A 25,769-nucleotide genomic window follows, 5' to 3' on the forward strand; every position below is an offset into this window, starting at 1 on the left:
ACTCCTGTCACTACTTGTGCTAGCTTGGGTCCTCTGAGAAATGAAACTAAGACAGGATTTGATATGTAAAAGTCTTTTTGAAGAAAACACCTGTGAGAAAAAAAAATTATAAGAGTTGTCAGATTCACATCTATTTGTATTTATACCCCCACTATAATTAAGAAAGTCCCTTCAAAGTAAAATGTACTCGACTAGAGCTTGTTTTCAATTTGTCTGCCCATTGAATTAGCACAAAACAATGTGTTACTGTTTATTGTCCTGTGAGTTTCATTCTATTGTATATTGTGGGCAATCAGACCAGCAGAGTAGGACAGTGGGGAGAGACCAGTTGGGGGGGGGGGTGTGTGGTGGCCATTTTGTGTGTTGGAGTGATGGTCAATTTGAATATTACCTCTTTATTATATAGGATATCAAATTGGGTGAATATATTATACTTTATTTCTCCATTCTTTCATTGATGAATGGCTGTATATATTTCTGATTGTGGTTCTTATGAATAAAGCTTTTAACTTTCTTCTACATAGAATTTGTGGACATAATATTTATTGTTTAACTCTATGACCTAATCACCAAATTTTATACATTCAGGTAAAACAAAGGCAACAAAATAAGACATATAGTGTAAAGTTTATGTGATGAAATTCTCCATCTCATGTGTCTTTAATAGTCTTTTTAATGGCATGTACTCAATTTGAAGTTCCACTCAACCACTTACTAAATTTCCTGAAACACTGGAGTTTCCTTTTGTGGACTCTATTTAGTTATATACTAGTTTTCTTTTTAAGATCTAAGAGTCACAAACCTAAACATAACATAACATAACATAACATAACATAACATAACATAACATGACATACATCTAAAGAGAGAATTGTTATATTCTTACTTTGATATTTGAAAACATTTCAAGTTAGCTATTCAGAACAAGTCTTTGTCTTTGATCTACCCTATTTAAGATGTTCTATCACAGACTTTCTAAATCCATTTCATTTGTATTTTCACTGAATCAAGATTTATTTTTTATAGAATTTATTGGGATGACACTGGTTAATATAATTATATGGGTTTCAGTTGTACAATTCAATACATCATCTATATATTGTATTGTGTGCTCACCACCCCAAGTATTTTTTCATCGCCATTTCCTAAGATACCTTTAAAAATCTCCTTGGAATGTATTACATTTTTAAAATATCTGATCCTAGCTTATTAATTTTTAAAATTAAATTACATCTCTATATATTTACCTAATAATGCAAGCTGATAGGAGTATCTAAGTTTTTCCAACTTATTATGGTTTTATAATATATTTAACCTGTCATCAGCATGAGCATGGTCTAATTGAGATGAAAAATCAGCACTTGCCTGAGTTTCTATAAGACTCTCTATATATTTTTAGTAAACCTACTTCTGATTCTGCTGAGAAAGAGAATATGATAATTTCTAATATGTACCCTCCAATGTCAAACTAATATAAATACTGCCTTTACTTCCAGATTTGTTTGCAAGTTTGTTTTATGCTATTTCTTGACTACTAAAATGGGAATTTGTAGTTAATATAGTACCGGTCAAGAAACATTTAGTTGAAATTGTCAAAGTTTGTTAGTTTTCTCCTTGGCACACAATACTGAGTGCCATCCAATTAAATTATATTAAAGCTGAGAGGATTTTTATATATTTTATTATCATAAAAGCTTCTGAATATGGCTTGGAATGATAATTAATATTAAAGTGCGGACTATTCAGTTTTGTGGAACATATTTTAAAATGTTACCAGTTTAAAATAATAATATATCTATTATATATATCATTATATATCTATTAGAGGCCTGGTGCACAAAAATTCTTACATTTGGGTGCGGGGGTGTGTCCCTCAGCCCAGTGTGCACCCTCTAGCAGTCTGGGAGCCCTCAAGGGATGTCCGCCTGACAGCTTAGGGAGTTGGCCTAAGCTGTTAGTTGGACATCTTTAGTACTGCCATGGAGGTGGGAGAGGCTCCTGCCACACCTGCTGTGCTTACCAGCCATGAGCCTGGCTCGGGCTGAGTGGTGTTCCCCCTGTAGGAGCACACTGACAACCAGGAAGCAGCTCCAGCATTGAGCATCTGCCCCTTGGGTGGTCAGTGTGTGCCATAGCAACCCATCATTCCACCGTTTGGTCAATTTGAATATTAGCTTTTTATTATATAGGATATATGGAAGGATGGATGGATAGATAGATAGGTAGATAGACAGATAGATATAAAGAAGAGTATAATGAACCCTATACTTATCACCTGTTTCAATTCATGACCAATTTGTTTCATCAAATTCATGCAGTTCTAAGACATTATATAATTTCATTATTGAACTGTGCTAAACAATATGAGACAAATTGTCTTTTTGTGTATAACTTATCAAACATTGCTATAATTTTAAATATTCAAAATTTCAAAAAATGCTTTGACACATGAGCTTAACCTTTATAAAATCACATTTTGCTCATTTAACATATAGTTGCTATATAGTGCAATTTATTATAAAATTATACTTATGATAACTATATACTGCCACTTGATTTTGATATTTTTGCCAAATAAGGGAATATATAGTTCCATAAATAAGGTACTCAATGAATATTTGTCATTTAGCTGATTAAATCATCAGCTAGATCATTGCTACCTTATGAAATTATTTCTTACATTATCAGAGAATTATTTTTTATCTTTTCTTTGCTTTAGATAATACTCTGCTTGCTTTTCATTTCTTCACCATTTTCCTGATTCTATTTGTATAAGTGTTAATTAAATATAAATATTTATTCAATTACATGCATGGAAAGCTGGCGAATACAAGATGAATGAAAACCAGTTTTAATCTACTGGGAAGGAAGATGCATAAAATGTGATCTTCACATTAAGTGCAACTATAAAGATATAAAGATAAGCACAGGTTGTTATGAGAAAAATAAACAGAATAATGACCTAGATTGAATAGTCAAAAGGCTTTCTGGATGAGAGAGACATGACTCTTATTCTCTGAATAGTTTTCTGGGTAAAGAGGTACAGGAAAAACAACACGAGGAAAGGCATAGAGATGAGAAATGATGTGATAGGTGTATTCAAGGGTGGGAGGGCAACTATAGATAGGGCCTCCTGCAAATAGTGTGAGTTACTTCTTCCTTTCCTATTTGATTTGAATGCCTTCTATTTCTTTATCTTCTTTGCTTACTGTGGCTAGACTTCCAATACTGTGTTGAATAGAAAGGGTGATAATAGCATCCTTGTCTTATTCCTGATCTTAGAGGAAAGTTTTCAGCTTTTTACTACTAAGTACATATTAGCTGTGAATTTGGCATACTTTGTTATTTTGAAGTATGGACCTTCCATACCTATCTTGTTGAAAGTTTGTATTGCAAAAGATATTGAATTTTGTCAAATGCTTTGTCTGCATCCCTGTGATAAGTTCCACGTGGTCATTGAGTAAATAAATACTTTTCATGTATTACTGAATCTGGTTTACTAACATTTTTAAAAAATATATATATTTTATTGATTTTTGTACAGAGAGGAATGGAGAGAGATAGAGAGTTAGAAACATCAATGAGAGAGAGTCATTGATCAGCTGCCTCTTGCACACCCCCTACTGGGGATATGCCCGCAACCAAGGTACATGCCCTTGATCGGAATCGAACCCGGGTCCCTTCAGTCCAGAAGCTGACGCTCTATCCATTGAGCCAAACCGGTCCCGGCTGGTTTACTAACATTTTGTTGAAATTATTTATAATTGTTCCTTAAGGATATAGGCCTGTTTTTGTTGTTTGTAGTGTCTTTGGTTTTGGTATCAGAGTAATGTTGGCATTCTAGAATGATTTGAAAGCATTAATTCCTCGTTAATTTTTGAAAATAGTTTAAGAAGGATAGGTATTAATTCTTCTTTAAATATTTAGTAAAATGCACCCATGAAGCCATCTGGGGCCTGGAATTTTATTTGTTGGGAGTAATTTTTATTGCTCTTTCAATTTCATTGCTAATAATTGGTTTATTTAAATTTTCTATTTCTTCTTAATTTAGTCTTGGAGGTTATATGCTTTTAGAAATATATGCATTTCTTCTAGGTTGTCAAATTTGTTGGTATCTAATTGTTCATACCGTAGTAGTTTTTCATAATTCTTTCTATTCCTATGGTGTTGGTTGTAAATACTCCTCTTTCATTTATTATTTTATTTTTGGGGTCTCTCTCTCTTTACTTGATGAATTTGTTGATTCCCCCCCCCCAATAATTTAGTTTACTTATCTTTTTGATTGTTTTTAATTTTTTAATTTTGCTTATTTTCTCTCTGATCTTTATTATTTCTTTCCTTTTATTTACTCAAGTTTAGTTTTTTCACCTTTTATCAGTTCCTTTAGGTGCACTGTTAGATTGTTAATTTGGATTTTTTCTTATTTCTTAGAGGTGATCCTGTAAAGCTATGAACTTTTCTTCTATAATGGCGTCAGCCTATTTTCATTTTTCTCAAGGTGGTTTTTGATTTTCTGTTCGACTTCCTCTTGATTCATTGGTTGTTAGTTCTTATTTGTTGTGTTTTTTCAATTTCTTCCTATGGTTGATTTTTAGTTTCATGCCATTGTGTTTGGAACAGATGCTTGATATGTTTTTAATCCTCTTAATTTTGAAGCTTGTTTTGTGGCCCGCTATGTAACCCATCCTGGAGACTGTATCATGTGCAGTTGAAAAACAATTTTGTCCTCTGTTGTTTTTGGAATAAATGTTTTAAAATATCTATTAAGAGTATCTGGTCTAATGGGACGTATAATGCCCTTATTATTAATTTTCTGTCTACATGATTTATTAATTGATGCAAGTAGGGTATTAAAATTGCTACTATTATTGTATTACTGTGAATTTAAGCCTGTATGTTCATTAATATTTGTTTTATATACTTAGGTGTTCTTATTGGGATTTTAAATCTTTGTAACATGTGACATTTTGACTTTTTGGTGGCTAGAATGCATAGTCATACTTAATCATTGATTCACTGAGCTTTTGTAGCCATACAGTCCAAACTATTGCACTGGATTCTGTGAAACTAACTAGGAAGGTTATATAGAGCCTTCCTTTAAGGTATTCCCAATATAGGCTGAGGAAAAACTACAACTTTACTATAAAATGATAGGTAAAGTATATGGCTTCTAAGTATTTACAAGAGGTTTGGGTGATTGATTTTCCTGGATGATTGAAATGGCTTCTTGGCAATTTTATAATACACTCAATAAAAATTATTAATTTAGATACTTATTAATTTTTAGCAGGACTTGTTCTGAAAAAAAAATTGTGTTGTTTTTTTCTGAAAGACTTAGCAGAACACAATTATATACTGATTGTTGTCACATTAGCTGTGACTCAATCATAATAAAGAAAATTATATTATTTTCAAACTAGAAAATAATCATATTATAAGTCTTGTTTGTATTTGTAACCTGAGAATTAAATGATATGCATTTAATTATCATTGAGGACATAAATTTTATTGATTATTTAATAATGTTAATAATTTATTATTATCCTTAAAAAATATTTTTGACCTGCCATGAAGTACAATAAATATTAATAATTTTAAGTACTTTTTAGAGCAAATTTTCTGGGTAACTTTTAATATTAAGCTTTATTTTGCATTTCTGAAAATGTGTGATTTCATTGCATAGCCAAATCTTTTAACTTTTAATATAACAAATTCATAGTGACTTCGAAATGCATAGAAATGTCTGTTTATTTTACTATCCCTTTTATTATTTCCTTGGGCGAGGTTAATTAAAATTAGATTTTTCTCATTTTGCAAAGAAACTACCAAAATATTTTCTCTTTAGTTTTAAATTTATAAAGATGATTCTCTATCAAGCTAAACTATGCTAAAATTTCAAAGACACAGTCAATTGCCAAATTTGTACATTTATGTAATCTTCATTTTGAAACAGCATACTTTTTTAAATTTTAATAGTTAATATTTTATTATATTTATTTTGTAATAGACATTAAGTGCTTTAACAAATATTTATTTATTTAGTTCTTACAACAACTTTGTTATTCTCAATTCACATATTGGGAAACAGAACAGAAATCTAAAATAATAAAAGCATAATATGCTAATTAGACTGGATGTCCTTCCGGATGACCTTCCAGATGAAGCCAGGGCTGTGAGGAAAGCTCAGCTTCTGGGTGCCAGAGGGAAGCCAGTGCCAGCAGCCTGGGGGAGGAAGGCCTACTCTTGTACAAATTTCATGCATCGGGCCTCTAGTATTAAATAACTTTCTCTTGTCATAGAGTCATTAAGTACTGTAGCTGAGTTGTTGTTTTTTAATTTTATATTGTTTAGTATTACATATATCTCCTTTTTCCTCTATTGATCTACCCGCAGCCACTCCCACTCCCCCAGGCCCTCACCATCCTAGTGTCTGTGTCCATTGGTTATGCTTATATTCATGCATATATGTCCTTTGGTTGATCTCTTAACCACACCCCCCAACCCTGCAACCTTCCCTGCCTTCCTTCTGAGGTTTGATAGTCTGGATGCTTCTGCTGAGATTTTAATCTCAGTACCTCAGAACACACCATCTAAGCATTTAGTTATTATGCTACATTCCTCTCTTTAGTAAACTTCTAAAGTTAGTTGTTTTTTGTGTGTTTTGTTTTGTTTTGTTTTGTTTTACCAGGAGTGATAATAATAATAATAATAATAAAAAAAATCCAAATATATTTACTGGAAAAGGCTCTGTTTTTAAGGTGTGTGCTCCATGTTTGTCTGATTTGCTCATTTGAAGCATGACATAAAAACCAGAAATCGGTCATTTTCTGTCTTTTCCCCATTCGAAAATAAAATACAATGGCAGTGTTTTCCAGAATAGGCTGATGGTTTCCTGAAGAAATGTCTGAGTAGGTGTCCCCTGAAGATAAACCCATTCAACATGCTGTCTCAGTTTTACAGCTTAGCTTTGGAAGTTCAAAGCAGGATACATTAAAACAATTTCTCCTTGGAGCTGCTATCAGTTCTCTTCTAATCTGAAGAAGATGAGAGTGTGACAGCACAATGCTGTTCTCATATGTTACCTTAAAGTCAAAATCAGGCACATAAGGACTGTGAGAAGTAACTTAATGAATATAAGAAACAGCACAGTACAATTGCTTTGAAGAGAAAAAAGAACAGTCAATGCATAAGAAAATGCAAAAGACATTTTTTTTTTTGTTACCCTGAGAGGAAAAAAAAGTTCAAAACTTAAAAATGGAATTGAATTTTATAAAAAGATGTTTAATGCAAATTTCATTCAGAACACAAAAGCAAGGCAGGCATATATTCCTTATTGGATAAAAGAGTAATTTATAAGAGTATGTACATTATTCAAGGTTTCATAACATTGTGCCTTAAGGGGATTAAGCTATCTAAAACCTTTGAAGTCTATAGATTTGATTTTATTTACTCACAAGGATGGAGTTCTTAGTGTTATTTTGCTCTATGAAAATTTCCCATTAGTGTTTGTATTGATTTATCTTTCACAAAGTGAAAGAAACAAATGTAATTCATTCGCATTTTAATATTAAATCCCTTTTAATATGGAATTTTGAGAACTTGGGTCCTTATTGACCTCTGGAATGTTTGAAGAAATGCTTTCAAAGTTGGAAAATAATAGAAAGCCAGTTCAATCTATATCTGTACCCAAACATCTGATAAATTCTGAACTAGCCGTCATGGTAGTTTTGCTTACCACTTTTCCAGAAACGATATTATTAGCCTTTCCTCTTGAAGTGAGGATGTCCACATGCATTAAATTGGTTTTTAATATGAACTAGGCATCCATGAACTATATCATACAAATCTCCTGGTCTCAATGCTACCTCGTCTTCACAGATAGCCAAAGTCTTTTTTTTTTTTTAATATATATATATTTTATTGATTTTTCACAGAAAGGAAGGGAGAGAGATAGAGAGCTAGAAACATCGATGTGAGAGATACATCAACCAACTGCCTCCTGCACACCCCCAACCGGAGATGTGCCCGCAACCAATGTACATGCCCTTGACAGGAATGGAACCTGGGACCTTTCAGTCCGCAGACCGATGCTCTATCCACTGAGCCAAACCGGTTTCGGCACCAAAGTCTTTTTTTACTGAAGCCTTCTCTGATGACCTTGACTGACTTTGATTTCCTCTCCATTTCTATAATTTTCATAGTCTGGTCCAGAGGTTTCAACTGGTGTGTCATGACACTCATTATGCCAAAAATGGGGCATGATTGGAAAGTAGCAACTATACTACTTTCTTTTTGATTGTAAAATTTACTAGTTAAAAAAAATTTCCCTTAAAGATGTGTGTTTATTTATTATTTTATTAATAAATTATTTACTTATAAAGAATATATATTATTACTGGATTCAATATTGTGATTTAATGCATTTTAACATATACACCCATGATGAAATCTGAAAGCATGAGTAACAAAAGAAACCCCACAAAAATTGATTTTAAATTGTTTGCATTGCTTGGATTTTCTTCATTTTGGTAGCCATTCTCTACAGTGTGCATGTAACTTGTCTATAACATGTAACTTGATGTGTGAATTACATATATATATATATATATATATATATATATAGAGAGAGAGAGAGAGAGAGAGAGAGAGAGAGAGGTATCAACTTGTTCTAAAATTATTTTATGTAGATTCTAAAAATGGAGGAATTGCAATGTGAGATACAATTTAGATGGTGGAAATAAGTGCTAAGAGAAAAATTGAAGGGGAAATAACATGAATCTATAGCTATAATGCATATTGTAAAATTTTGTATTTTTGCTAGTGTTTGGCAGAAAATTTATAGTCCATTTAAGTAACTTAGTTACTATAATTTAATTAATTGCAATGTAAAGAGAATAAAATATATAATAACCAGTGCTAAGAGAAATATAATCAATTTTAACACTCACAATGTCTATATAGTTTAAAATTTAAAGTAATTGAGCCAAGAAACATACCTGTGGCATAGGATACACCTGTAATTCAATCAAAGATGGCTTTATTGGAAGTGGAAATGCATCAGAAAAAAGGAATCTTCTGTTAGCTGCCTTGTGATTTGAATTGATCCTGGCACAAATTAAAAAAACTGATCTAGGATCAGAGGTATAGCAGAGTTAACTGAACAAATTTTTTTTCAAAAAAACTTATTATTATTTTTTTTACATTAAAGCCCTTCTCTGCCAATTGAGTGTGGAAAAAATTCCCCAAATCTGGTATTCTGAAAACTATTGCAAGCTAGAGTCTTTCTCTTCTTTTCTTAAAAATAACTTTTGTAGTAAGCCATTTATATCAATGAAATTGTAATGGGGGTGAAGATGGAATGTGGTTGGAAGTGAGTAGTCTTTTATAATAAAAACTAGAGGCCAGTGCACGAAATTCATGCACGGGAGTGGGGGGTGTCCCTCAGCCCAGCCTGCATCCTCTCCAAACTGGGATCCCTCTCACAATCCAGGACTACTGGCTCCCAACTGCTCGCCTTCCTGATTTCCCCTAATCCCTTCTGTCTGCCAGCCTCATCACCTCCTATCCATGCCCAATCCAGCTGTATTGATGTCTAACTGCTCCCCTCCCAGCCTGTTTGCCCCCAACTTCCCTCCTCTGCTGGCCTGGTCACCCCTAACTGCCCTCCCCTGCAGGGTTGATCACCTCCAACTGCCCTCCCTTATAGGCTTCCTCCTTCTCAAAAGCCTTCCCTTGCAGGCTTGGTCCCTCCCAACTGAGCTCCCCTGCCGGCCATCTTGTGTCCACATAGGGACAGGATCTTTGACAACATGGGGCAACCATCTTGTGTGTTGGAGTGATGGTCAACCTGCATATTACTCTTTTATTGGATTATAGACCTGGTGCAAGGGTTGGGGCCAGCTAGTTTGCCCTGAAGGGTGTCCCAGATCAGGTGGGGGTTACCTGGGGTGCAGGGTGGCCTGAGCAAGGGGCCTATGGTGGTTTGCAGGCCAGTGATGCACCCTGGTGACCCAAGTGGAGGCGTTGGTATCTGGAATTTATTTACCTTTTACAATTAAAACTTTGTAGCCTGGAGCAGAGCCAAGCCTCCTGCTTCATCCATGGCTGGCAGCCATTTCTATTGGAATTTATGTATCTTCTATAATTGAAACTTTGTAGCCTTAAGCAGAGGCCTGGGCTGGCCAGGGTGTGCATAAAGCTTTGCTTCCTCCATTGCCAGGGGCATCCCTAGCCTCCTGCTCTTTCCAGCTCTGTGGCTGCCGCCATTTTTGTTTGGATTTGTTTACCTTATATAATTTAAACTTTTTAGCCTTGAGTGGAGACCTAGGCCAGCAAGTACAGGCGGAAAGCTTGGCTTTCTTCATTGCCTGGAAAACTCCTCCTCTCTGTGGCTGTAGCCATCTTGGTTGGGTTTATTTGCATACTAGCTCTAATTAGTTGATGGATGTGGCCAGTGGGCGTGGCTGGTGGTATAGCACAGTGATGGTCAATTTGCATATTAGTTTTTATATGTAGGACTAGAGGCCCAGTGCATGAAATTCGTGCATGGGGGTGTCCCTCAGCCTGCACCCTCTCCAATCTGAGACCCCTCAGGGAATTTCCAACAGCCAGTTTAGGGGCATTAACTGAAGACATTAGGAAAAGCACACAGAATGTCCTTGACATACAAAGAGTGTGGTTTTATGAGTTGTTTTAATAATAATGGTCATTCCTTTAAATAATATCTGCTTACATACAACCCAGCTGGTACTATGTGAATTCAGAATGTTAATATCACAAGATCATAGAAGATTGTAGTGGAAATAATCTTGAATTATTTTGTCCAAACTTTTATAAATATTAGAATTCCCTTTTGAAAGGTTTTGAATGCTTTTTGTCCTAAGAAGCTTAACACACTTTTGAGGCAATCCATTTTCTGTGAAAGGACTGGGGGACTCTGGAGGCAGGCAAATGGCATTGCCACCCCTGCCCTCTGACTGGGAGATTCTGTTGGGGCTAATGGAACTGGGCACTGCCATCTTGTGGCTATTAGCTCAACCATCTTTGTGTTGACCTGATGGTAAATTTGCATATTCCCCCTTTAATAGATAGGATATTCACAAGATCTTGGACTTTGTCCACAAAACGGACAAAAATGTTCATATTATTATTTAAAATGGGCAGAGATTAGACACAACCTGAACGTCCAAAATAGGTAAATAGTTTATGGTAGTTTCACAAATGAAAAAGCAAAGTGCTTGCAATGGAAGAGGTGGATTTGAAAGTCTTAATGCCAAATAAGAGAAGTTAGATAAAGAGTAGTATGTACCGAATGACACCATGTATGGACAATTAAGAAAATTAATCTCTGCTGAAAGGAGCCGGGACAGTGGCTGCTCACTAGGGAGGAGGAGGGTTTCTGAAGAGCAGTAGCAACAAAAGGTCCCTCTGGGCTGCTGGCAGTGATCTAAATCTTAATCTGCTTGGTGGTTACATGGTTGCTAAGTTCCATATCATAAAGTTAATGTGCACTTAAATATGCACAAATTATAAATTATAAGGGTATAATCTTTTTTTAACATCTCACCCGAGGATACTTTTTCCATTGATTTTTAGAGAGAGAGTGGTAGAGAGGGAAAGACTGAGAGAAATATCAATGTGAGAGAAACACATCCATAGGCTGCCTCCTTCATGAGCCCTGAACAGGGCCCAGATAGGGGAGGAGCCTGCAACCCAGGTACATGCCCTTGAGCAGAATTGAACCTGGGAACCTTCTGTCCAGTGGCTGACACTTTATCCACTGAGCCAAACTGGCTAGGGCGATAGGGGTATAATATACATGAGACAATTTGCCTCAGATGGAAGTCTCTAGTTTTATATCAAAGAATATATTTTAATCCAGTTTAACACACTTATCACTGGCTTGAATGAAGATTAAAAAAAAAAAACCTACTTATTAAATGTGTGGATTTCACAAAAAGAATTCATTGGATAACATATGATTTTTTAAAATGCCAACATTAGGGCCCCTGATCAAATTTAACAAGCTGGGATTTAAGAGGATAAGTGGAAATTCTGCAGCTAAAACAATGTGCCCCAGATGGTCTTCTCAGTTAGTTGGATTATGGCCCCTTACATAAAAAAGGCTGCAGGTTGATTCCAGGTCAGGCACATACCTAGGTTTTGGGTTGGATCTCTGGTCAGGTCATGTACAGGAGACAATTGAACGATGTTTCTTTATCTCTCCCTCCTTTCCTCCATCCCTCCCTCCCTTCTCTTGTTCCCTTCCTGTCTCTCTAAAATCAATAAACAGCCTTTGCAGGTTTGTTGTAGTGGATAGAATGTAGGCCTGTGGATCAAAGGGTCCCAGGTTCAATTATGGTCAAGGGCATGTACCTTGGTTGCAGGCTCCTCCAACCAATTATGGTCAAGGGCATGTACCAAGTTGCAGGAGGCAACTAATCCATGTGTTTCTCTCACACTGATATTTCTGTCCTTCCCTCTCTACCACTCTCTCTCTAAATCAATGGGAATGTATTCTCCAATGAGGATTATTAAAAAAATCAATAAACATATCCTAAGGTAAGGATTTAGGGGGAAATGTGGCTTAATAGAAGCATAATAAACTAATACATTTTATCTAGTTGTTTTTTTCATGTCTGTGTGGCATTTTCTAACACAGCTTGTAAATATATGCCAGGAAACATGATTTTGAATTTCCTAGGACCCAGAAGTACAAGTTAACATAGAGTCCAGTCTGCTCACAACAGGTGATCAATAAGTGCTAGTTAATTAATCATGAGAAAATAGGTACCTAAGGTTGGAAGTACTTCAAGAAACCTGTATTCCTTGTTTCCTATTTTCAGACAGAATCTGCATACGCCAACCTCTGTAGGTGGTTATCAATTCGGCTTCACTCTAAAGTTTAAATTTTCTTAGTGTTAAAAGGCCGCTCCCTTGTTTTTCAGACAACTATGACATGTTGATTTTTTAAAATGTCTGACTGTAATTACAATGCACAATAGCTGGTCACTAATATTTGTATAGTTATCCTTGAAAATGGTTACCAATTATACTATTGTCTTATGTCAGTGGTAAGCTAATGTAACTGTTTTGGCAAAGTTGGGTCAATTATAGTTGCTATTTATGAATATCTCACATCTACTTCTAAAAAGAAAAGATGAAATTTCAGCTCAATAAGATAGTAAAGGTATATGCAAGATGCAGCAGTATATATGAGAAAGAATGCTTCTTGATTAAATGGAATAAAAATTTTGCAGGGTTGGCAAAGCCATTAGAGAATAATTCAAAAGTAAGGGTCACATGTAAAATCAGTGTCCTTTTTTCTAATATTTATAAAGATGGTTGTAAATGTCTTCTTTGAACTCCTGCAAAAATGCTTGTCTGTACTACTTATATTCTGTTATTGTTAACTGTTGATCATTATTTATATCTGAATACAACCCTCTGTTGTTTAAGAAGCTTATATAAAGCTTCTTATGGTGATAGCTGTATCTTACTTGTACCCACTCCTAGTCAGTCTTCATACATCACATTTGTTCACTTATTCACCAAATGTTGACTTAGAGCTTACTATGTGCCAGGCAATATTCTATCTGCCAGGAATAAAGCAGTGAACAAAATAATGTCCTAGACCTCAAAGAGATTATAGTTCTGTAAGACAAGACAGACAGTAAACAAACAAAAATAATAAATATGTAATGAGTTTGCAGTAATACATGTTTTACAATGGAGAAAGGAAATTTTGGTAATGAATATAGAGAATAGCAAGGGAATAATTTTATGGAGTAGTCAGAGAAATTTTCAGTAAGAAGGAGACAATTTAAACAAAAACAGAACCATGCAAATATTGAGATGAGAATGGAGAGGGCAGCATTCCAGTCACAAAGAAATGTAAAGAACCTTTGACTAGACTGGCCAGGGTATCTCAGTGGTTAACATCTACCTATGAACCGGGAGTTCAGGGGTTCAATTCCCAGTCAGGGTACATGCCTGGGTTGCAGTCTCGATCTTCAATAGATGGCATGCAGGAGGCAGCTGATCAGTGATTCTCTCTCATCATTGATGTTTCTCCTTCTCTCCCCCTCTCCCTTCCTCTCTGAAATCAATACAAATATATTTTTAAAAAAGAACCTTTTATTGGACAGCATTTGGCTTATTTTAAGAAGAGGAAAGTCTGTTACTAGAGACTAGAGGCCTAGTACACAATATTTGTGTAGTTGAGGGAGATGGGTGTCCCTCAGCCCAGCCAGAGCCCTCTCCTAGTTTGGAAGCCCTCGGGGAGCAGGCCTAACCTGTCAGTCAGTTATACTCAGTGATGCTAAGGAGGCAAAAGTGGCTCCTGCCACTGCTGCTGCACTAGCCAGCCAGGAACCTGGCTTCTGGCTGAGCAGTGCTCCCCCTGTGGGAATGCACTGACCACCAGGGGCATTTCCTGTGTAAGTGTCTGTCCCATGGTGGTTAGTGCACATCATAGCAACTGTCATTATGTTGTCTGGCCAAAGCCAGCTCTCCAACATCCTCCTAGGGGTCCTGGATTGTGAGAGGGTGCAGGCCAGGCTAAGGGACCCCACTGGTGCACATTTGGGGCTGAGGAGGGATGTGGGAAGTTGGCAAGCCCATCAGGAACCATAGGAGGACTCCAGGGCATGTCCAGCCCATCTCACTCCATACCAATTGGCTGGACCCAAGCAGCAAGCTAACCTACTTCTCAGAGTGTCTGCCCCCTGGTAGTCAGTGCACACCATAGTGAGTAGTTAAGTGCTCTTAGCATATTATTAGCATACTAGGAGCCCATTGCAGGAAGATTCCTGCAGGTGGCTGCCATGGCTGCATTCACCACCACTGCTGCCCCATCCCACCCCCGCTGTCCCTCTGGCAGCCCTTTGCTTTCCCGCTTTTCCTCCCTTTTACTTCTATGCTGTCTTCAGTTTTCACTTCTCCTTCCCTCAGCATATGCAAATTAACTTTCATTTTTGTTAGGTTAATTTGCATACTCACTCTGATTGGCTGTGGGCATAGTGAAGGTAGAATCAATCAGTGTTTTTCTCTTTTATTAGTGTAGATTACGCTTTGATTGGTTGAATGCCAACCAGTTGACTAGACACTTAGCATATTAGGCTTTTATTATATAGAACTAGAAACCCGATGCACAAAGATTTTTTCTTTCCCTGGCTGCCAGCACTGCTTTTCCACTTTGGCCCACCCCCTTTCTGCTCAGGCCCCAGAGCCGCCTCTTTCTGCTCTGGCCCCACCTTCTCATGCTGCCCAGAGGCCCTGAGAGACCTGGGGTGGGGCAGAAAACCTACGTTGTCACCATGGCAATAACACGAGCATCTCAACCCAGCCATTCAGTGCCTGTGTATGCAAATTAACTGCCATATGTGTTGGGTTAATTTGCACATCACTCCTGACTGGCTGGTGGCATAGCGGAGGTATGGTCAGTTTACATGCTTGTCTATTATTAGGTAAAATGGTTGATTGAGGGGAATAGTGGATGGATATCAGGTGAGAGATTGTGGAAGGATATGGGCAGATTATGGATGTCATAGAGAGTTTGGGTGGACGGAAGAGATATTATCTCATTTATTTTTAAAAGGGCAACAATGGCCTCTAAGTGGAGAAAAGACTCATGAGGTAATGGGAGTACTGAGACAGAATGGAAGCTGGGCAGTAAGTTAGGTGGTTATTGCATTGCTCAGCAAAGAGGTAATAGTGACTTCTATTACATTGTGATAGTAGAGAGGGTGCAAGGTGGTTGGAAGATGGATATGATTTGAAAGAACAATAAAAAGAGTCAAAATACCTGGTAAGAGATTGAATATGAGACTATTAGGTTATGGATTAGATGTGAAGACTGGGAAAGTGATTAAACAATGTGAGGTTTTTAGCCTGTGAAACAGAGTGGAACTGTCATTTATTCAACACTGTAGCAGGGGAAGTTGCCATTGGAAGGCTACACGAGAAACCTGTTTCAGACCCAGAATTTGCCTTTTTTATATCAATATTGCCTTTTCTACATACAATCAGAGATACAAAGTAGGCTATTGGATATATGGGTCTAATGTTTGGACTTGATTTATGATGCTTGATGTTTATGCAAAAATAATGCTTATTTTTGTTGATTGACTTACTCTTTCAATAATGAAATCATTTTAACTGATACTTTTACAAAATTGGAAAAGCCAAGCAAGTCCTTGCTTTCCAGATATATATATGTTCTGGTTCAAACTATTGTGTTTCTGAGTTAACTGTTGTTGAGGGTAGGGGATATTTGGAATAATTTCTCAAATAAATAAAAATATTTCCACTATAATTCATTTGAATCAGAATCCCCAAACTTACTGATAAATGGTTTATTATACTAATTGCTTTTTCCTTACTCCCATAGTCTGTCACTGTGCCAGAGGGAAATTATATTGGTATTAAAAAAGATTTGTTCTTTAAATGGCCTTGTAGGTCACCACACAAACACTTACTTAGCTGGTGGAAAATTTATTATTTAATGATTTGTCCCCAATGTGTTTCTGGTGGCTGTATTTAAAATCATTGGACCATAATTGCTACCCTTTATGCATATGCATGCATATGTATTTTATTTATAACTTTTAGAAACATTTTTCATTCAAAAAATAAAAAACACACTATTAGTTATATACTATAATAGCATAGAGTCATTCTTTAAGTTTTTTTAAGACTATTTGTACTAGGAGAGTTTTAAAAATAATCTGAGTTTGTAGTTGACATTTGCTAAATTACTATCTCAGAAGGAATAATTAAATGATAAAGCATTTTAAAGACTTTACACATATTAAATGACCTTATACTTAATATAACCTTGATATAGCTGAAATGCCTTTATGTTTCTATTCTTTCTCTACTTTGATATTTTATTGAGTTGATTATCTCTAGAAGTATTCTGCTTATTTATTTGTTTATTTATTTTAGAGGACTCAGACACAGGTATTGGTGTGAAGAGAAAAATTGCTATCCAAAATAACATGGTTTGCTATCAAGATGGCAAATTCATGAGGGATAAGTATTTACTGAGTTAAATTTTAAAAAATGAAGAAAAAATAATAAAGGATGGGATAGGTCATTCCACATATATTTTAACAATATTAAAAATACATTTGAATAGATTCTTTCATATTATTTTATTATCTTTTTTTACTATTTGTATTATTGTATTATCCAGAAGAATACTTATACATTATCACACTGGGGATATTAGTTCCCAAATACTGATTCAATGTGATCCTACTATGTGCATTGATATTTTTTATAGTGTGTGTGTGTGTGTTTTCTCTCTATCTTATCCATAGAAAATGATACCATCTATTGGACAGACATGGGCTTCAATAAAATTAGTCGAGCTAAAAGAGACCAAACTTGGAAAGAAGATATCATTACCAATGGGTTGGGAAGAGTGGAAGGGATTTCCATTGACTGGATTGCTGGTATAATCTATGACTTTTTCTGTTTTGTTTGTTTGTTTGTGTGTGTGTGTGTGTGTGTGTGTGTGTGTGTGTGTGTGTGAGACATCTATTTTTAAGAGCTCAATCTGCCTCATAAAAATTCTGAGTGTCTCATAAATTTTTTTTTGTAGCTAGAGGGGTAAAATAGTCTCATACTTTGGGCTTCATTCTTCCTAATGCTTTTGAGCCTTTCAATAAGTGTTTTGTTTTTTTTTTGCTTTTTTTTTTTTTTTGTGTTTGTGTGTGTGTGTGTTTTGTAGAAGCAGATTAGACAGTGTTAACTTTGCACAAATATCCTGAGAGATCCATGAGGCAGGTAGACAGAAGTGTTACCTTTCTTGCCTGAAGTCTACAGAAAGCTAAAATATATTTCTCCTCCCATTGAGAGAAATTTAAACTTATTTTTAAGATATAAGTGTATCATTACATGGTTGAAACTACAGGTGTATAAGGTTTAGGAAGTATTTGCATATTAATTTATTTACAACTTTCTGCTGAGGAAATGTAAACATTAAAAATATAGGAAGTAAATGATTTCTTGAGAGTTATGTAATTCTCAGTAAGTTAGTAATTAGAACCACAACTAATAAATAATCTTTCTTCTCACAACTATATCATAAACATGTCTGTGTTTCTTCTAGGTAACATATATTGGACAGATCATGGTTTCAACTTAATTGAAGTTGCAAGACTCAATGGATCTTTCCGTTATGTAATTATTTCCCAAGGCCTGGATCAGCCAAGATCTATAGCTGTGCACCCAGAGAAAGGGTAATTCTAAATTTATATATATCTTTTGAATTTTAAGTGTTTCTTGTTTCATTAAAAATACCCACACTTCCACACTAATACTTCTTTTTGGTTATAATGTTTTTAAAAACACTAAAAAACATCTTACCTAAGGAGAAAGAAGAAGTTTATTTTCAGTTGGTCATGTATATTGTAGTATATATTTGATGGGATGCATTTGTTATGCAGTTCTCTAATGTGTATGTAAATCTAGATGAATAGACCAATATGGAACTGGAGAGCATTATGCTAAGTGAAATAAGCCAGTCAGAGAAAGATAAATATCACATGATCTCACTCATGTGGAATCTAATGAACAACATAAATCAATGGACAAAAATAGATCCAGAGACATAGAAACATCCAACACACTATCAAACCTCAAAGGAAGGCAGGGGAGGGTGGGTCAAATCAAGACGTTCATCCCAAGCTTTTTTTTGTTTGCTGTTTTCCCCTTGGTTATGTCTGTCTCCTAACATTTCCATTTGAATGTGTTGAGCACACAAAAACTGTGCATATCAAAAATGATAATGAATGCAATCTTCCAAAAAGTTTTGCTGATTTTTCCCTAAGTATTACCAATCTACTGCTCTCCATCTTGATAGCCTCAACCCTAATTAAATATGTTCTTAGCTTATACATATACCACTGCATTTGATCTCCTAACTTTATAAAAGATGAGACTGAATTTTTTAATTTTATATAAACCTACTTAAAAACTTTCAAGGGATTTCCACTGACTACTGTATAAAGTTCAGAATTTCTATTGTGATCCTTCTTAATCAGCCCCTATGCAAATATTCAGCCTCTATCTTTTGCTACAGTCTTTTTGCCATCTCAGTCAGTCTACTTTGGACTTCTAAGTTTATAAAGTATTGTCAAATATATCACATACTTTTCCATTCCCAGCCTTTGAACTGCCTCTTCCCATTACCAGTAGTGTTTTCCTTCCTACATTTACCTTGCTAAATGTTATTTATCCTTTCTTGGCTTCGCACATATATTAATAGTAGATTTTTCTGTTATAGGACACCAAACAACAAGTGCTTTCGTTTTTATACATTCTGTGTACTCAAGCATCCCTATTTACTTATATTTATATTAGTAGCTCTGTTTTTCACTGACCTGGATAATGCCTCTATTCTTCACTATATATAACTCTATGCAAGAAGAGCCATGTGTGTTTGGTTTCTTTCTCTATTCCCAGAATTTAGTGAAGAAGAAATGAGTTCATGCAGAGTTCCAACCAAACTGCAAATTCATAAGCAAATAAATTAGTATTGTTTTAAGCCTTTAAATTTGGAGTGGTTCCTTAAGGAATAATAGATAACTAGAGCAAGGTACATCAGAAATCTTAACCTTAACAGGTCTAGAATTAAACTGAATATTTTTCTATAATTATGACTTCTCCATTGGTTGATGCCAGTTCTGTTGTATCATTTGCCTAGGCCAAAAGACTTGGCATCATCTTTGGTGCCTCTCTTACATGCTCTATATCAATATAGCAAGAATTATGCTACTTTTGGCTTCAAAATACATTCATACTCTACCTACTTCTCACAAATTTTATTGCTACCACCCTAGCCTGAGTTGTTATCCCACTTGCGAATATTTCTGAATTATTGTGTATCATCTTCTACCCCTATAATCCTGTCTGTTTTTCACGTAGTGGCCTATTTATTCTTTTGTAATTTAAGTAGCTGTCACTTCTTTGCTCAGAATTTACCAGAGGGCCCCTTTTCACTCTGTTTTAAGCTCACAACAGCCCAAGCAACATGGCTCAATGGTTGGGCACTGACCTATAAACCAGAAGGTCATGGTTCAATTCTTGGTCAGGGTACCTGCCCAGATTGCAAGCTTGATCTCCAGTATGGGGCATGCAAGAGGTAGCAGATCAATGATTCGTTCTCTTCATTGATGTTTCTATGTCTTTCTTTCTTCCTCTCTCTGAAAACAATAAAATATATTTTAAAATGTTCTCTTCCTATGTTACAGTATTTTAAAAATCTTTTTATATTATATAATTCATAATCAAGCAATAAATCATTGTAGCCTCAATAGAGAAAATTTAATCAACTGCTTGTCTGTGAATAATTATTCTGGTGGTAGAAATAAGTATAATTTAAATGTTGTGAAATCCCAGACATATACAGAAAATGGATTTGTTTCTAATAATTTCTTTCCTTTATATTTGTAATAAGTTCAACACTTCATTTCTTTCATAGAGAACCTCTATGCCTAGACTACTATAGATTCATGCAGTTCAATTTAACAGATCTCTTCCTATTATTTGTCAATCTAATTTTCTTTTTTATTTCTTATTGAAACCTGGCATACATCCTCAAGTTGTTATTCTAGACCTTATTTTCCCTTCGGATATTTTCTATATCTACAGCCATCTTAGCATAAACTCGACCTACTACTCCCTATGATGACTGAGAACATCTGACAAAGGAACCCACATATACTTGACTTTATGTCAGTTTGTTCAATGAACATTTATTGAGCAGTAGGTATCATGAAACAGGTCATGTCAGTACATCTCCATTTCCTCCTTCTATTCAGTACTATTTGACAAAATAGGACTACTTACCATGGGAAAGACACTGGTGGGCACTGTAAAGTATGATGGTATAAATAAGATATTGCTTCTGTTCTCAATGAGTTTTTTTTATTAAAACTTGATGTTTAAACTTGATGTATTAGTTAAAGAATAGTCTCATCTTGTAAAATAAGATTCATTTTCAGGCATAAGAAGACTAGAGCTACATGGCTTAATCTTAAATTTCATATCTAAATCTCATGATAAAGCAATAATTTCCATAAGGCCATTATCCTATATAACAAAAGGTTAATATGCAAATAGACCAAACAGTGGAATGACTGGTCACTAGGATGTGCACTGATCACAAGGGGGCAGATGCTTAATGCAGGAGCTGCCCCCTGGCTGTCAGTGCACTCCCACAGGGGGCGAGCTGCTCAGCCAGAAGCTGGGCTCATGGGTGGTGAGCACAGCGGTGGTGGCAGGAGCCTCTCCTGCCTTCATGGCAGTGCTAAGGATGTCTGACAGACCGGCATCCTCCAAAGGCTCCCAGACTGCAGGAAGGTATAGGCCAGGCTGGAGGACCCCTCCCCTCCAGTGCACGAGAAAAGAGATAGGATATAATTAAAGAAGTTAATAAATGTGAGGTTAATAGCAGCAATAGTGGCAATTACTAAGGCTTCCCGAGAGAGACTTGAAGGAGACAGTTTTCTGAGATGAAGTTGGAATATATTGACAAAACAGTTATAAAAACATGGACAAGGAAGGGAACGAAGAGAAAATAGAGGCATGTTGAGAAGATAGTAAGGTATGTAGGAAGTTTTTCTTGGTGTGGGAGGCATGTAGTAGTGCAAATATTCATAGGCAGAGGGGGGAAAAAATAGCAAAAAGGAAGAGGAAGAAAATGCACATGAAGAGGAGACAAATTCCAGGGATTGTAGGAGGAGCCTTGGGCAAGGAAGAAGCAATAAGATGGACCAGAAAAAAATAGGGGACAGAAGGTAGATAGACAAACTTTGCATCTTACATCAGGTATTTCAAAAACTGTTGATATTGGAAACAGAGCATTTTCACTGATAATTAGGTTTGCTTCATGTCCTTCCTTATGTAACGCAGGACAAAAGAGTGATGTAGGTTGCTAGAGCATGGCGAGGGACTAGGGGCTAGATATTCATGGGATCATCAACATGGGTTATAAACTATGTCAGTAGAAGAAGGAGAGCATGGCAAAGTGGTCAGCAAGTACTAAACCAATTAAATAAATTTGGTCATTAATTGCTTTACAGTGATGATTTGATGGTTTGAGAAAATGAAATATCTGAGTTCATACTACCAATGTTTTGATAAAAGTGAATGTAACTGCAGAGAAAGTATTTTTGCTAAATTTTTCTTAATTTTTATTCTGGACACAATGGTATATGTTTCCTCAGACAACCCACAGAATAACTATTCTTTTCAAATCTATCATCTTTAAATTGTTTTTTTTCCCAATGAATTCTTTCCCTTTGCTTTCAAATCGACTCAGATTCCTTCTATTTGAAAAAAAAAAATAATAAAAAACAAACAAACAAAAAAACCAATAACACACCAATGTCTTATTTCTCCACATATGTTTACTTTCTTAACTTCATAGACTAAGAGATCTATACCCATTGTTTCTTCATTGAACGTCTGAAATGGATTTTCAGCTTCTGTTCATTCCAGACATTTCTAAATTTATCAATAGTGGAAAACATATATTTTTTCCAAGTTTCACATCATTTGTCTTTTCCTTGAGATTTTTAAAAAAGAATTATACACTCAAGAATTTACTTTCTCTGTTACCTTCTCTTCCTCCTACTTTTCTTATTCTCTCTGACCTTCTCCAGACCTGTCTTCTAAGCATTGTATATCACCTCTGATCATTTTCCTCCTCATTTAAGGCTTTGAATACCATTATCTCTCTTGCTATATTTATCTTTTAAATTTATTTTTTATGTTTTTATATTTTAATCATTGCATTACGTTCCTTTACTAACCCTGGCATCTCTTTTTATTTTATTGTGTTCTTTTGCCCTGGCAAGACTGAAACTTACCTTAGGTTTCCTGGAGTTTCTCATCACCTATTTCTATCTGCTAAATCCTGTCAGTTCTTTTTCCCCAATGTCTAGATTTTATATTTCACTCTATTGCAACTATGAGCTCAGCACTGACTCAGCTGGAGGGTCTTAGTAAACGTTTTTTGTTTCTTAATTTGAGCCCCCAAACAAGACTTATATTTAATCCCACAAAACAAGCAATCTTTGACTTCTGTAACAATATTTTAAATGTTATTTATCTCTATACCCTCACTCCTTAAAAATATTTAAATAGTAATTAAATAAGATAAATTGATATTTTTCTGAATTCATAGTTCAGAACCAATACACCTTTTAAAATATTAGCTTGCTTTCAGGAAGTGTTTACTCCTGGTTGGAAACATTACTGATATGTTTCTCCCTATACATTGTCCACATGTTCACTGACTTGAGTTCAGTGTGGAAGAAAAAGGCTTGAAAGGATCAGCCTGTATAAATTTTTCAAACACTGATTTTCAGGTAATATTAGATAGACATTTAAGTGTCAAAATTTCCATCATAGGGTAAAGCATAGCATTTTATTATTCTGTTTGGAGTTAAATTATGGCAGGTGGATTATGGCCAAAGGAAATTATGGCCAAAGTAAAAGGTGAACCAAAATGAAGTAAGTTAACAGAATCCAAGATATAATTATGCTTTGAAAAGTGGACATGAAGCCTGTTTTGAACAATGGAAACTGGAAGTCTCTTTAAATGTAGCCAAATTCAAAATAAGAATGTATATATAAATTTAGTTCAGCTTTAAAAAATTAATTTCTTTCCTCCATTGACTTACTTTTGTAAGCCATCACTTTCTTTTAAAAAGTGAAACATAACAATTTTCTTTATGGTGAAAAGTCTTTTTCTACTTACAACAAAAACAACAACAAATGTATAGGATGTCACAGCATGATGCTGAAAAGTTGGATAACTTTCCATGGAATATGATCACTGATTGAAGCACAAATATTCTGTAATTTTGTTTTGTTTTTTGAGGTGCCAGGATATACATTGCCTCTCTTAATTTAACTTTCTATTTCTATTACTATAAGTTCCTAAATGATATTTCTTTCCAATGCAAAGATTCAGCTTGTCAGTGGTTCTCTCTGTTCAAGCACTTATTGTCAAATGATCTTTTATTGATTATATATGTATATGCACATATATAAATATGTATATGTACTTTTACAATAGAATATGCTTAACGATATGCAGAAGGTCTTGAAAGACAGCTTAACATCTGTTGAGCTAGCAAGAATGTAGTTAATTTAACATAATTTTCTAGAATTTATTTTGCATTTTTTGTCAAGGCAATACCTATAAAAATGAAATGGAATAAAATTTTATTTACAAGATAAATAATAGTGGAAATCATGTCTTAGATTTTTTCAATGCAGAATATCCGCATAGGTTATTTCTGAAATATAAGATAGATTGGAGGTCATGTAAAATATGTAGAATTTCTGAATAATATTATAAGAATTATCAATAAGCTTATGATTACTAGGATTCTTGGCTCTAAGAGTCTAGGTGTTAAATATTTCACAGGAAATATAGGGAAACATCAACTATTATATATTGAAAGTACCAAAATGTAATAAAGACTAACTATTCACTCAAGAAAACAAAAATCTAAACATGTAAATAGTAAAATAATATCATATATGTACAGGTACGTGCATACATATGTATTTTGTTAAAATGAGAGGATGGGCAGTGAGGCAGGACATAAATACATAAAATAAGGAATTAAACTAATATAGGGTAATAAATCTAATCTTCTATGCGATTTCAGGTATCTGCAAGTTGTATCTTTGTGAAGAATTTTTTTCTCTCTACTTCTTCGGCAATGACTGAGCAACACTATTTTTTGTTTTATATGGGAAATAATTGCTTTATGTAATTGTTCAATATCACAAAATAGTGAGTGAAAAAGGATTCTAATATAAAGTTTAAGAAAAACAAACACCAGGATGAGAACTTTAAAATAAATAACTTACAAATAATTATAAGCTTAAAGAGATAGAGAAACAATTCAGATGGCCCATATCTTTATTTTGGCTCAAAAGAAAAGTTCATTTCTGAAGTTGTTCATAGGAATGGCAAGTTCTCTTACCACAGCATTTCAAAAATTTTAGGGTTGAACCCCTAAAATTAATTTCATGACTTACAACTAGCAAGTTTTAGACATTTCTGTTAGTACTTTTCTCAGGTAATTACTTACCCATTTGCCTGTCATTAAACAATGAGCTGCATGAGCATTATTAAGTCCCATTTATTTTGTATCATCATCAACCAGCACATAATAAATACTTAACATTTGTTGAATGAGTACATGACTGAAATATGTGTGTGTATATATTTATATGTGTGTGTGTGTGTGTGTGTGTGTAGAAAAAAATTAAAGAAAAGTACTGTATTTAGACTCTTCTCCTTTTCTCAGAATGTCCTGTGGTCTGTGGTTGAGTTCTTTGTATATTACTGGAGCCTCTATGCAATAGTTTCACTTTCAGGACATGAAAGTGACTTGGAATTGGCATGTAATACTTTGTCAAAACAAAACTGCACCTAAAAGAATACAAAGGAAATATAACGAAGCCCTCACAGAAACAGAGAAGGTTTTGCATTATACCATATTTCTCATAGGGGATGTAGGATTCAATTTATATATTTGTGAAATGTATTCTAACTTTTATAATATTATTTTGTTTGTGTGCTGAAGATGGAGACATTGACATGTTGGCTTATAAGGTATTCAACTGGTATGAAATGTGAGTCTAGTAGAACTGATAAAACGTTTAAAATTATAAGCAGTGTTTGTCAAAAAGCTGATGCTCACATACAGTCGAGCTGCTATTGCTAGTCT

The 25,769-nt window shown here is 35.0% G+C and overlaps 1 protein-coding gene across 1 annotated transcript in view; it reads left to right on the plus strand.

Annotated features, from left to right (window-relative positions):
- Positions 1-25,769, plus strand: part of LRP1B (LDL receptor related protein 1B) — a 1,573,107-nt gene that overhangs the window by 1,162,169 nt on the left and 385,169 nt on the right. Inside the window, exons 36-37 of the mRNA XM_036421500.2 lie at positions 17,325-17,459; positions 18,119-18,248. Of these exons, the coding sequence (XP_036277393.2) occupies positions 17,325-17,459; positions 18,119-18,248 (265 nt within the window). The remainder of the gene's footprint in view (positions 1-17,324; positions 17,460-18,118; positions 18,249-25,769) is intronic.

Source organism: Pipistrellus kuhlii, unplaced genomic scaffold, assembly GCF_014108245.1.
Source record: "Pipistrellus kuhlii isolate mPipKuh1 unplaced genomic scaffold, mPipKuh1.p scaffold_m20_p_7, whole genome shotgun sequence".
NCBI classification, from domain to species: Eukaryota; Metazoa; Chordata; class Mammalia; order Chiroptera; family Vespertilionidae; genus Pipistrellus; species Pipistrellus kuhlii.